The sequence below is a fragment of the Chelonia mydas genome, chromosome 20 (assembly GCF_015237465.2).
Source record: "Chelonia mydas isolate rCheMyd1 chromosome 20, rCheMyd1.pri.v2, whole genome shotgun sequence".
Taxonomy (NCBI): domain Eukaryota; kingdom Metazoa; phylum Chordata; order Testudines; family Cheloniidae; genus Chelonia; species Chelonia mydas.
Window position 1 is genome coordinate 18,698,353 of NC_051260.2, and position 12,614 is coordinate 18,710,966.

At 45.7% G+C, this 12,614-nt stretch overlaps 1 protein-coding gene and 1 long non-coding RNA gene across 12 annotated transcripts in view; one reads left to right on the forward strand and one right to left on the reverse strand.

Moving 5' to 3' along the window:
* LPAR2 (lysophosphatidic acid receptor 2) overlaps positions 1-12,614 on the reverse strand; it is a 42,127-nt gene that overhangs the window by 21,878 nt on the left and 7,635 nt on the right. Inside the window, exons 1-2 of one of the 11 annotated variants that reach the window (XM_037887974.2) lie at positions 12,257-12,349; positions 10,481-10,743 (exon numbers count right to left, since the gene is read on the reverse strand). The exons of 5 other annotated variants lie outside the window; for them this stretch is intronic. Coding sequence is in view for 2 of the 6 variants with exons in the window: in XM_027827420.3 (XP_027683221.2) it covers positions 1,793-1,814 (22 nt within the window). In the remaining 4 variants the exon portion in view is untranslated. Of the gene's footprint in view, positions 1-1,019; positions 1,095-1,614; positions 1,875-10,480; positions 11,461-12,256; positions 12,350-12,614 lie in introns of those variants that run through there. 5 more of the 11 variants (XM_027827421.3, XM_037887975.2, XM_027827420.3 and 2 more) reach the window with 5 other exon arrangements.
* Positions 1-12,614, forward strand: part of LOC122463370 — a 28,798-nt gene that overhangs the window by 2,905 nt on the left and 13,279 nt on the right. The window contains exons 2-3 of the long non-coding RNA XR_006286648.1: positions 2,892-2,900; positions 11,768-11,772. This is a non-coding gene — a long non-coding RNA (uncharacterized LOC122463370). The remainder of the gene's footprint in view (positions 1-2,891; positions 2,901-11,767; positions 11,773-12,614) is intronic.

Genomic DNA, 12,614 nt, shown 5'->3' on the forward strand with positions numbered 1-12,614 from the left:
CAGCAACTATTTGACAGGCCCAATAAACTTTGCTATGCACACTGCATGCTTTCATGGTTCCCCAGGGAATTGCAAAAGTTTCTTTCCAGCAGCACTGAAATTGTATCAGTTTGCCTCCACTTCCCCGTCACTGAGAACATGTCTGCAAGTGAGCAAAGCCTCAGTTTCTCTTTACCCAGCTGCATAAGTAGAAAAGAGACATGGTCTGTATGTGTAGTATCTAAGAATGGAAAACCAGTTTATCAGCATTCACCTAAATGATAGGGTCTTAAACATGGCTTCAGACAAACACCCAGCTGGAGAACATGGAAAGTTTCAGAGAGTTTTGCCAACTCCCCCTGAAACACAAGGAAGTTACGTTTCAGAGTAGCAGCTGTGCTAGTCTGTATCCACAAAAAGAACAGGAGGACTTGTGGCACCTTAGAGACTAACAAATTTATTTGAGCATAAGCTTTTGTGAGCTACTTCACTGCATCCGATGAAGTGAGCTGTAGCCCATGAAAGCTTATGCTCGAATAAATTTGTTAGTCTCTAAGATGCCACAAGTCTCTTGTTCTTTATGAGGAAGTTACAGGCTAACCCTCGGCAAACCGGTGACCAGGGTGTGGTCCAGGTGCTGCCAAGTAATTGCTTCTGTTCCTGGGAGCTTCCCTGACGTCTCATGCGCAGCTTTGCAATTAGGAAACTGATTTGCAATTAGGAAACTTGGCGCACGGCATCAGTGGCGGAGATCACCACAAACCAGCATTATACAAAACAGACAAACAAAAGGCACCCAGCAGCAAACAAATGGACAATCAGGCCAGTGCCATGATGCACAAAGGAGAGAGTCTGGTTCTGTTGCTGAGTGCGTGGCCATTCCCTTTCCAGGCAGGGCCTTGCAAAGCTTGGTGTTCACTTATCGGTAAAAAGAAGCTGCAGCTGACCATTGTTTATCCTCAAAGCCTCTTCCCCCATCACATCATCGAGAACTCATTATGCAGTTCCCTCCCTTTAATCAACCATTGCTAGTAACTGACCTTGCAGGCAATGCTGGGGAAGAGAAATTCTCACTCCATACCCATTGTCCTGTGGGATGTCACTGGGAGCTCTTCCTGTTAAAGAAGTGCACAGTGCACCTTATTTCCTTGCATCACATAGGAATTCCTCACCTGAGCTGCTATCCCTATACATACTTCCTCCTTTACTCTCACAGTTAAAGCTATGACAGGTTCACAGCAAGTTCAGACTCGTTCTTTTAACAGAAAATAAAAATGCCTACACATCCTGGCTTTTCATTTCTTAATGTTCAGTGACACTGGAAGGTACTGCCTCTCTCCTTCGGGTCTGGGAAGGCATTTGGTGCACATGACTGGAACACTGATAGCCAATGTAGTATGGCAATGAGCAGCGATGAATAGCTGAAATTCTGCTCCAACTAATAATCACAATCAATACTGATCAAACCTGAACAATGGAGCTAGTACAGAACTAGTATTCTCCTCACACATGCTCCAGTCCAGCTATTTGAACAGAGCCCACTACAATACAAACCTATGTTGTCAGAAATTCAAAAAGCCAATTTTTAAAAAAACCTTAGTCACTACAGTGTTTTACTCCAAAGAACGTTCTTACCTGAAAGCACAGCTACTGCATCCAAATCTGACAATTAGCATTGGTCTCCCCAGCACAGAAAGACAGAGCTGCTATTCAGCAAGGAGATGGACGACCTCATCCCTGGAAGACAGAGAGAGGCTCCTCCAGGCAAGGAGGAGGCCTGTGCCAATAGAAAAGTTTAAGACAAATGCTATACCTCCAAAGTCTGTCACAGGCATCTCTGAAACACTGACTCCTGAGAGGCAACTTTGCAAGAGCTCTCTGCAAAGAGCCCATCCTTCTTTGTGCCCTCCCCTAGGCGGGCCTTACTAAGCCACAGACATCTGCCAAGCAGGAGACTTGATTCACCCAGGAACTGTAATCTGAGTCTTTTACTAGTTTGATCTAGGCTGCAACGCCATTCTCTGAGCACCTCCACTTCTGGAGGCACTGGTCTGGCACTAGAGGGGACAAGTTGCTCAGATCTGCACTCTTGGCTCTGTGATTTTGCTCACTGTATGAATGGGAACACCTAACAGAAATTAAGGTGTGTGTGGGGGGGGAGTTCTCTCCACTCCCACCCCCAAGGCCTCACCTAATGGTAACCTTCATTTCATTCGAGTGCTGGACTCTGATCCCTCCAAAATCAGGAGTGGTACAGACTGTCCTCTGGAGAGCTTCCACCAGAGGAACCAGCTGCTTTAGAGACTAAAAGAAAAGGAGTACTAGAGGCACCTTAGAGACTAACCAATTTATTTGAGTATAAGCTTTTGTGAGCTACAGCTCACTTCGTCGGATGCATCCGAATAATAATAATGCTTATGCTCTAATAAATTGGTTAGTCTCTAAGGTGTCACTGGTACTCCTTTTCTTTTTGCGAATAAAGACTAACACGGCTGCTACTCTGAAACCTTTAGAGACTAAGACCATCCCTGATGAGAGCAGCACACTAAGGGCAGCTATCCCACAGTGCAGCTCTCTCCATTTTGACGATAGGTCTTGTGGGAAGGGGGGGTGATCGCGGGGCATCCTGGGTCCCTGCACAGCCTCCTCTCCCCAGACACTGATCAGCTCCAGGAGCTCAGCACTGCTCCAAGCAGGGGATCGTTTGCTCTATGGAACAGCCATTCTCACCTGGCCAGAGGATAGGTGAGCACTTGCCAAGAAAACAGGAAGGGGAGTTTCAAAGTTCTTGGGGCTTTACAGGGGAGGGGTGAATGTCTGTTTACCTGGCATCAGAGCACCAGAGCTACTGACCAGAGTGGTCACCTAGGCACTGTGGGAGATCCTACGGAGGCTAAAAGCTCTGTAAACAGGAAGAACGTGTCTTCACTTGCACATCACCATAAAAGCATCACCGGCAAGAGCTGTATGCCTCTTGTGGAGGGGGTTTTCTTTCTGCGGTGAAACTTCTGAGTTTCACCACAAAAAGTCATTGGCAAGCGTAGATGCTCCGACAGTTTTTCTACAAAAAAGGGACTTTTTTCGCTTTAAATGGCAAGTGTAGACATGCCCAGAGGTGGTCTCTGCCCCAGAGGCAGAGCACAGGGCCTGACCTGGGACAGCTCCCTTTCCTGGCTAACTTGCTCTGCTACAACCCCAATAAGAAAAGGAGTACTTGTGGCACCTTAGAGACTAACAAATTTATTTGAGCATAAGTTTTCGTGAGCTACAGCTTACTTCATCGGATGCATTCAGTGGAAAATACAGTGGGGAGATTTATATACACAGAGAACATGAAACAATGGGTGTTATCATACACACTGTAAGGAGAGTGATCACTTAAGATGAGCTAATACCAGCAGGAGAGCGGGGAGGTGAAGAAAACCTTTTGTAGTGATAATCAAGGTGGGCCATTTCCAGCAGTTGACAAGAACGTCTGAGGAACAGTGGCGGGGGGGGGGGGGGGGGATAAACATGGGGAAATAGTTTTACTTTGTGTAAAGACCTATCCACTCCCAGTCTCTATTCAAGCCTAAGTTAATTGTATCCAGTTTGCAAATTAATTCCAATTCAGCAGTCTCTCGTTGGAGTCTGTTTTTGAAGTCTTTTTGTTGTAATATTGCAACTTTTAGGTCTGTAATCGAGTGACCAGAGAGATTGAAGTGTTCTCCCACTGGTTTATGAATGTTCTAATTCTTGACATCTGATTTGTGTCCATTTATTCTTTTCCGTAGAGACTGTCCAGTTTGACCAATGTACATGGCAGAGGGGCATTGCTGGCACATGATGGCATAGATCACATTAGTAGATGTGCAGGTGAACGAGCCTCTGATAGTGTGGCTGATGTGATTAGGCCCAATGTTCACGTCTCCTGCTAGGCTGCGTGCGGGGATCCGGCCCTCACCCTCACCTTTATGCTTTTATCCCACCCAGCAGCCTGGCTCTTACCAAGTGCAGTAAGGGAAACTGCCTAAGGGAGGAGGAAACACATGACCCCTGTAGTGACAGATTTAACAGGGGGAGGGGGAAATGCACCTCCTGTGGCAGGGGAGACTCACAGGTGATCTCTTCCCTTTGCACCTCTCAGTGCAAAGCTCCCATGAAGCAGACCTCACTTCTTAATTATGCTCAAATAAATCTGTTAGTCTCTAAGGTGCCACAAAGTACTCCTTTTCTTTTTGCGAATACAGACTAACACGGCTGCTACTCTGAAACCTTCTTAATTTCAGGAGATCTGACAGTGATTTGTTTAAAACAGAGAGAGAAAGAACACTGTGACTTGACTGCATGAGTGTCTTCCCAGAGGGAAACCTAGACCAGGTCTACACAAGAAAATTCGGTTGGTTTAACTATTTCTGTCAGCAGTGTGAAAAATCCAGGCCCCTGAGCAGTGTAGATAAGCTGATCTAAATCCCCGTGGAGATACCATTCGGTCCACGGAATAATTCTTCCGTCACCCTAACTACTGTCTCTTGGGGAGGTGGGTTCCCTGTGCTGATGGGAGAACCCCTCCCACCAGCATGCATAGCATCTACACTGATGAACTAGAGCAGCACCGCAATGTCACTGTAGCATTTTACACCTTTATTCCTTCCATGTTTGTCTTCTAAACCACTGATCCCAGAGCCCCACTCTGCTGGGCATTGCACAGACACAAGAGAAGAATCCCTGACCCAGTGAGCTCCCAGTCCACGTAGACATAACAGGCAAAGGGGCAGGAGAGGCAGAATGGAGAAGGGACTCCCAAAGCCAGGAAAAGAGCCCAGATCTCCTACGTCCTTGGTCTGGACAAACCATGCTGCCTCACGCCAGGATCATCTCACTTTCTGTGTGCAGCACACCACCGAGCACAATGTTGCTGTTAACAAATCGTAGCAACGTTCATCATTAATTAACTCAAACCCCACTTCATGGCGTTTGCAACTCCCATTCCCCCACTGAAGAAAATCCCCAGTGACTTCCATGTTATCCCACCCCGTATCACCCGTTCCCCTAGGGAACAATGTTCTCCCCACGTATAGCCTCAACTTCTCCCCTGTTGGCTAGGTTGTGTGGTCTGGGGGAGCTGGGCTGCACTACGCCAAGTAGGCAAGGATATCCACAGAGAGACTCTGATACAAAAACAGGAGAGACAGCGACAGAGAGGCAAGATGGACCCAGACAATCAGTAACAGGGAGGGTGGCTCCCCTACTGACAAAGGCACGGATGGACAAATGGAAAGACTAGGGCAATATTCCCATTGGCTTCAATGGGAGAAGGATCAGGCCCTATAACAAGAAAACAAAATGTCTTCAGGTCCCTAGAGCAGTGGTTGTCAAACTTTTGTACTGGTGACCCCTTTCACATAGCAAGCCTCTGAGTGCGACCCCCTCTTATAAATTAAAAGCACTTTAAATATATTTAACACCATTATAAATGCTGGAGGCAAAGCAGGGTTTGGGGTGGAGGCTGACAGCTTGTGACCCCCCAATGTACTAACCTCACAACCCCCTGAGGGGTTCCGACCCCGAGTTTGAGAATCCCTGCCCTAGAGTCTCTCTCTGCTGCAGACTCCAAAAGGCCAAAATCACTGCAGAGAATTCTGCAGGAAACACCATGACCAACCAAAAATGAATGCAGAGACCATACAACGACAGGTGCAAATTCTGCTCTTGGGCAGTAGATAAGCAAGGCACATATTCTAGGCAACACTACATCCAGGCCTGTTCCAGTCTTAGGGTCCCTTGGGGAGATACTAGGAAAGGGGCTATGGACACAATGCATTAGAAGCTGAGAAAAGGCATGCAGGCCCAGATGCCCAAGTCCTTTCTTGGCTGAGCTGAATCTCAGGGACTCTGTCTCTCTTTCCAAAGCTCAGTCAGGCCGCCATGAAGCAGTTGAGGGCAGGCCCAAGTTGGAAGACCTGGGATAATCAGAATGAAACAATTATTGGGACACTGGTGACATCAAGGCTGTATATCAAATTAAATACTTTATTGCAAATCAAGGAGGGATTTTTATCCCAAGGACACTGGCAGATCTCCAGCTCTGGACAACACGTGGGTGATCCCCTTTGCCTTGAGGCCTTTAACAAGACCCAGCTCTTCTGACAGGCTTTTCTAGCGCAGTCGGGGTGCATGCTGGGTGAAATTCTAGACATGCTAGTTCTGCAAGTGTTTTTTTCTTTAAAGTGTTGTAAGTGCTGCTGTAACACCGAGGGCGGGAACGAACCTAGGATCTCTGGAGCTTAGTGCATGAGCCCCTACCGCATGAGCTAAAAACCAACTGCTTTAGCTAAGGGTGTAGAGCAGACTCATTTTCTCTCTCTCTAAGTGGTCTCAATGCCACTAGATGAGACAGAACACAACCCCCAGAAGGTGTGTGGGTTACACTATTTCATAAACAGTTTTAAAAAACAGGAACAGCTTGAGGTGAATTTAACCAAAAGTACAAACTTAGAATCCTCCAATTATAATTAGTCTGCCCAAACACATGAAAGAGAAGCCAGTTTTACTGAGTATTTACATGTTGGAGATACACCTGGAAGCCTGCTGCTTTCTTCTAGACAGCTGTACATCTTAGGATGTTGTCTTGTTGTTTCTAAATAATTTTTTAAAACTGGTGCATCCTAAATTGGCCTTTCTCCAGAAACCATGTTTACTCTGCTAGCATTTCTGCTTTGCATACTGCAGCACAATAAAAAAATATCAGAAAGGTGTGTGCATTGCAAATTGCCTCCAGTCCATAACAATGGAGATGAGCCAGGATCTGGAGTCATCTTGCTCTCTAAAGAGAAGGGAGGAAATCCACAAACAAGCAGCAGCAGGAAGAACAGTGTTACAGACATGCTAAACCAGTGGAAAACAAAAAAAATGGGGCTTGGTTTTGCCTTAATTGGTTTGTGAGTTCCTTGTTGGCTAGTTTTTGGCTTGTCACTTCTTTCTTTTGGATCGGCTCCTGGCAAGCAAGGGAGTCAGGGGTGCACAGCAGGCCCACCACAGTCCCAGACTGCACGCGGGGTGCGGGGGGAAATCTAGTCAGAGTGTTGGAGTTCTTAGGGATTGTCTTGTTTCAGCCCTGTTTTGAAACGGGATTAGCTCGATTGTTGGCTTATTGTGAAAGTCAGGGGGCTTATTTACCACGTGAAAGTTGGCAACTGTGCAGGGCAGCTGCATGTGCAGAGCATGGGCTGCTCTGGAGAAAACATCGCAGCTTGGAATCCTAATGTGGGACCCTTGGTAGCTTTGATTACATGAAGAGGTAGGGGGGATGGGGGGGTCTCAAATTCCACTGCAATCAGCAAAAACCACCCAGCATAACTGGTTTTAGATGAACGGTCAACGTCTCATTACAACAGAGCCACACCTTGGACATAGACCTGAAGAGTATTGAAGGGTCAGGAGTGTGTTTGAGGTCCCGCCGGTCTGTGTCCACAGAGGATTTTCTGTACAAAGAACAGGACCATAAGAATTAGACTGGCTCACACCAAGTGTCCAGCTAGACCTTTGTCAGGCTTTGTCTACGCTTGAAAGTTAATTCAGGTTTGTTTAAGCACAATAGCTATTCCTGAATAACTCCATACATTGGCCACTCTTATTCCGGAATAAAAGCACCGTGTTCCTGTTTAGCTTGACCCAGTTCCAGCTACACCAGAAGAAGGCCCCACCCTGACCCACAAAGGGAATTATTCACTCCACTAGCAATTGCGGAGTAACTCCATGTCTAGACAGACAGTGGCCAGGGTCAGCTGCTTAATAGGAAGGTGCAAAGATAGTTAAGAACTCAGTGCTCTGGCTTTTATAATATAAACTAATATAATAGAGCTTGCATTTCTCTACCCCCTTTGTCAGAGTCTCTTAGACAATAATTAACTAACCCTCACAAGCCCTTCTGTGAGGCAGGGAAGTATTATCCCCACTTCGCACATGAAAGTTGGGATTTTCAAAAGGAACCTGACGCTTGAAAATCCCAGATGAAGAAAATGAGGCATGATGAGCTCAGGTCACTTACCCAAGTAAGTAAGGTCTATGACAGACCCAGGAAAGAACCCAGGTCTCCTGACTCCCATTCCTGAACCCCAAGGCCACCCTTCTTCCCAAGGGCTGCATTTGAAAATCTTCCACCAGTTTCCCTATCATTTGTTCACGCTGTAGTACATACAGGGCTCCAGCATTTTCAGCTAGCGCACTTGAGATCCTCATTTGCACCACTGCTTAAAAAAAAAAAAAAAAAAAAGGATGCAAAATCATTTAGCGTAGACAAGGCCAAGAAGACTAGAGGAACATTACAGTCCATTCCACAAATTGCACCACTTTAGTCTGATGGGTTATTCCGGTTTCACTGGCTCAGGGCAGGTTTTTAGCATGTTGTGTAGTTTTTCCCCACAGCCTACACCAGCAAAGCTGCTCAGTCGAGAGGCACTCAGTAACCTGATCTCGGAGCAGACTGCAGATGTGATCACATTCTGGTGCCCAGCAGAGAACCAGTGGAGAAATGTTTCCAAAAATAATAGATGTTTGCATCCCTTTTATTACTCTCTTATTTTTCAAAGCAACATTAGTTGTTTTAATAGATTTTGCATTTTCAAACAACCTTAAAGCCAAGATTTTTGTTCAAGCCTCATAGCTGTGATTGTTCCTGTCCATGGCAAACTGCAGTTACCTACCACTGAACCCCTCTCCTGGAATCCTAGGAATGTTGGAAATCTCCTGGAAGAGGACCCCCCACCCCAACTCTCTACAAATAACTCAGCTCAAATGAAAGCTTCCCAAAGTCCAAATGGCCCTGGGATTCCCAACCCTAACAGGAAGTCACAAATGCGCCTTACCTCCTTAGGATAATAGCCAACCTTTATATCACCTTCCATCTGAAAGTGTTTTAGAAGTATGGGAATCACACCACCCACTGTCATTGAAATGCAGCTGCCTCTAGGGTGGAACACAGCAACTATTTGCCAGAGTACAATAGCACTGCATGGCACTTTAGGACGGGAAGTGACAAAGAATGTTATGCTCAACTGTAACCTTATCTGCAATGGAAATTTGCTTCGATTCCAGCAATCAACAGCCACCCATTGCTGTAGTTACTCCAGGACAAAATCCCAAGGACAGATGTGATTAGAAATTGCCTTGCCTACACTTGGGGTTAGCACTGCAGTAGTTGCATCAGTGGCTGGTTTTGATGGCTGGAATCAGGACAAATTCCCATTGCAGACAAGGCCTAAAATTCCAGGGGGAATTAAGTTCAGCAGAACACGATCAGCCCAGATTGGAATCCGGTCACGATGACCTTGTTAGAGAAACTGTTGAAAGCACAAGGAATAAATGAGCATAAGAATGGACTGGACTGGACACGAGTTACTCAAATGCAGCTAGGCTCCTGACCCAGAGCCTTGTGACATCCATTAGGTAACTACACTGGGAGTGATTTGAAAAGGTGCAGCAATTTGATAGCACTTTGCACAATTCCTGGACACCCCAGCACCCTCTAAGCAGAAAGCATTTGTTCTGCAGCAGTTCAGAGGAAACAGAGCAGGGGGCGGAGAGGGTTGTTATTGCGGCCGTTTTGTTTGGAGACAGGATGGTCCAGGGGCCCTGCATCTCTTCTCCTAATTCACACAGGAAGAAGGAGATTATCCTCGGGGGGGGGGCGGGGGGAAGGCATTTTTGCAGGCAGAAGCAGCCCTTTGGAATAGGAGGGTAACCTGGCCCCTGCGTGATGTCATGTTATGGGAAGCCACATTAAGGTTAAGCTCAAGTTGGGTCACTGTGTTTATGCAACCGGACTCGGTTTTTAACCAAAGAGAATTTTTATCTGGCACTTTGCACTATTGTTAATACAAACAAAACGAGGTGGAAGCTCCCTCCCTGCGAGCTGCATGCGGGCAGCCCTGGGCATCAGCTCCTTTCACCGGGAGGCTGCATCCTGCTTCACTCTGGACTTGGCTGCAGCCCCGGGAGATGAAGGCTCCCTGTTTAGTTGGCACTCACTGGAAAGGAAGGGAATCTGACAAGGACTCCACACACCTCAGTCTTTGCCTTTGCTTTTATAGGAATTCTCTCTGAAAACCCATTTCCCCCAGGTCTCTGTTCGGTTTGGTGTCAGATGCCTGCCGCTTATGGCTGGAGAGTCACAAAAACTGTTTAGCATGCCTTTCTGCTTAAGTCTGGAAATAAAACACAAAATCCATTCCCAAAGGCCTCCAGCTGGAGGCTGAGTGGCTACAGCAGGACTGCAGCTTTATCCTGAACAAAGCACCCAACTCTAACCCAAAGTGACATCTTGCATCAAACTGCCCTAGGGCCAAATCCTGACCTCCTAACTCAGGCAACGCTCACAGTGAAGCCAACAGGATCTTTGCTTGACTAATAAGAATACCTTGTTCTTATATAGCACTTTTCATCAGCAGATCTCAAACCACTTTACAAAATACCATTATCCCCATTTTATAGATGGGGAAATTGAGAGGTGAAAGTGACTTACCCCAGGTCACTGAAGCGGACAGTAGCAGAGCCAGAAACAGAACCTCGGTCTCCTGAGTTGGGAATCGAATGCTCTAGCCACTAGACAGCACTGCCTAGTGTATAGATATAGACTTCAGGATCCGGCCCAGTCAGTGGCAGGTTTCACTAGAACGGGTCAAAACATTTCACAGCATTGCCCGCTCCATGCTGCAGCCCTCTCCCCACCTACAGGGCAGGTGTCAGGTGGCCGCAGCAGAGTGAGAGCCTCATCACAGCATCTGCCTGGAAGCAAACATTTTACAAAAGGGTTTGGAGTCAGTCATGAAACCTCCTCACTTGGGTCCTAAGGTTGCCAATCCTCCAGGATTGTCCTGGAGTCCACAGGAACTAAAGTTTAATCTTTAATTAAATATTATGCCATGAGGTGAAACCTCCAGGAATCCGTCCAACCAAAACTGGCAACCCTCTTGGGCCCTGATCCTGTAATTGGCTCCTCGGGGCTTGGCATAGGGGTCTGCTCCAGCAGATCCAAATATAGGAATCAGGGTCCAAGGCATTTCGTTTTTCACATGACAAGATTTCCAGGGGGCAGATTCCGATCTCCATTGTACATGGAAAAGGCAGAGCTGCGATAGCTTCAATGGAGTTACTACACAACTGAGACCTCATCTGGCCCTGTGACATTTCGGGTTTTTTCCTAAAAAGGCAGTCTTTGTAACCTGGTTTGCAATTCTCTCCCATTCATTTTTACACATTTGGTTCTTTTTTGTGCCATTTTGTTAACTTTATACTCCTATAAGCTTTGATATCAAGCATTTAGCCCTTTTTTCAATGGAAAATAAACATAATCATAATTAAAAACATTACAGACCAAGTCATTTTCCTTTTTTTTAAGCTTTTTTTTTGCCACGAAAAAGCTGACTTTTACCCTGACAAACACCCAGCCTTACTTATAACTAAGCCCTTCACATCTGGAGAGTAGGAAGCCTGCCAGTTACATTTACAGAACTGTTATATATTAAAAACATTTACATGTATTTTAAATTAGTTTAAAAGGGCAACAAAGCTGATGGTCACGCAGGCCCTCACTGCTAAATATCTCAAACTGACTGTTTAAGCACAGACTGAATTACAGCTCTACAAATCTTTTTTTAAAATAAATGATAGAGGAGGGCAGCCAGTGCTCTGAAAGGATTCCAGCCACAAACAGTTGATCTAAATGCCCAGACGTGCACATTTAATTTGTTCCAGATTTTCTCTGTTGCATGCACTTGACTTGTGTATATTAAGGTGTGCAACACCCAAGGGTGTGTCTGTGCCATGTTGCAAATTAAAGGGCAGAAGCAGATTGTCACCCACGGTCTGAGCATTCAGTCCAGTGAGCACAATATTCTTCTAAAGTTTGAAATGTGCAAGGCTTGGCTAAACATTTGATATTCATATATTCAGCTAATTCATGCTCTTGCTCTCTGTGTTGCTACAAGCGCCGTTGGCTCCATGTGTCCACAAGAGAGGAATAAATCAGCGTAACATAAAACTTAAAAGAAACAAAAACAAGAATAGAAACCACATCATCCATTTCTGTTCCTGATGTGTTTTTTGGACCCAACAAGAAATTCAGAGAAACGCTCACGTTCTGCTGCATCTTCCACCCAACATACTTCCTCCTCTGATCTGCTAGCAGATTTTTGTATTTATTAGAACAGAACATTTAACAATGATAACATTGTCAATATATTGCATTCATATAACACCCTGCAAGATCCCAAAGCTCGTTACAAGCTAATATACAAACCATAGCTGTGGATCACTTCACTGACCACTGAAAATATCGAGCCACCTCTGCTGTGAAACATAGCAACTATCTTACAGGATACAGCACACAGCAGCGCTACGCAACAGTTTAGGACAGGAAGTAAAAGCAAATATTGTAACCAATGGAAACTGCAGGAGTAATTAATGTAATTTTCTGATCTAGTATTTGCTAGAGCTAAGGAACTCGAAACCAAGGAAGCGTGGTGCATAAGGGTGACATTAGCAATTTTTTTTTAAAGGTAAAAAGACAAAACTATTCATATACTGAGTACCATATCCCGTATTACAGTGATTTCTATGTCTGTTACTTGGCATAACACCACTGCCCCTTCTTTGAG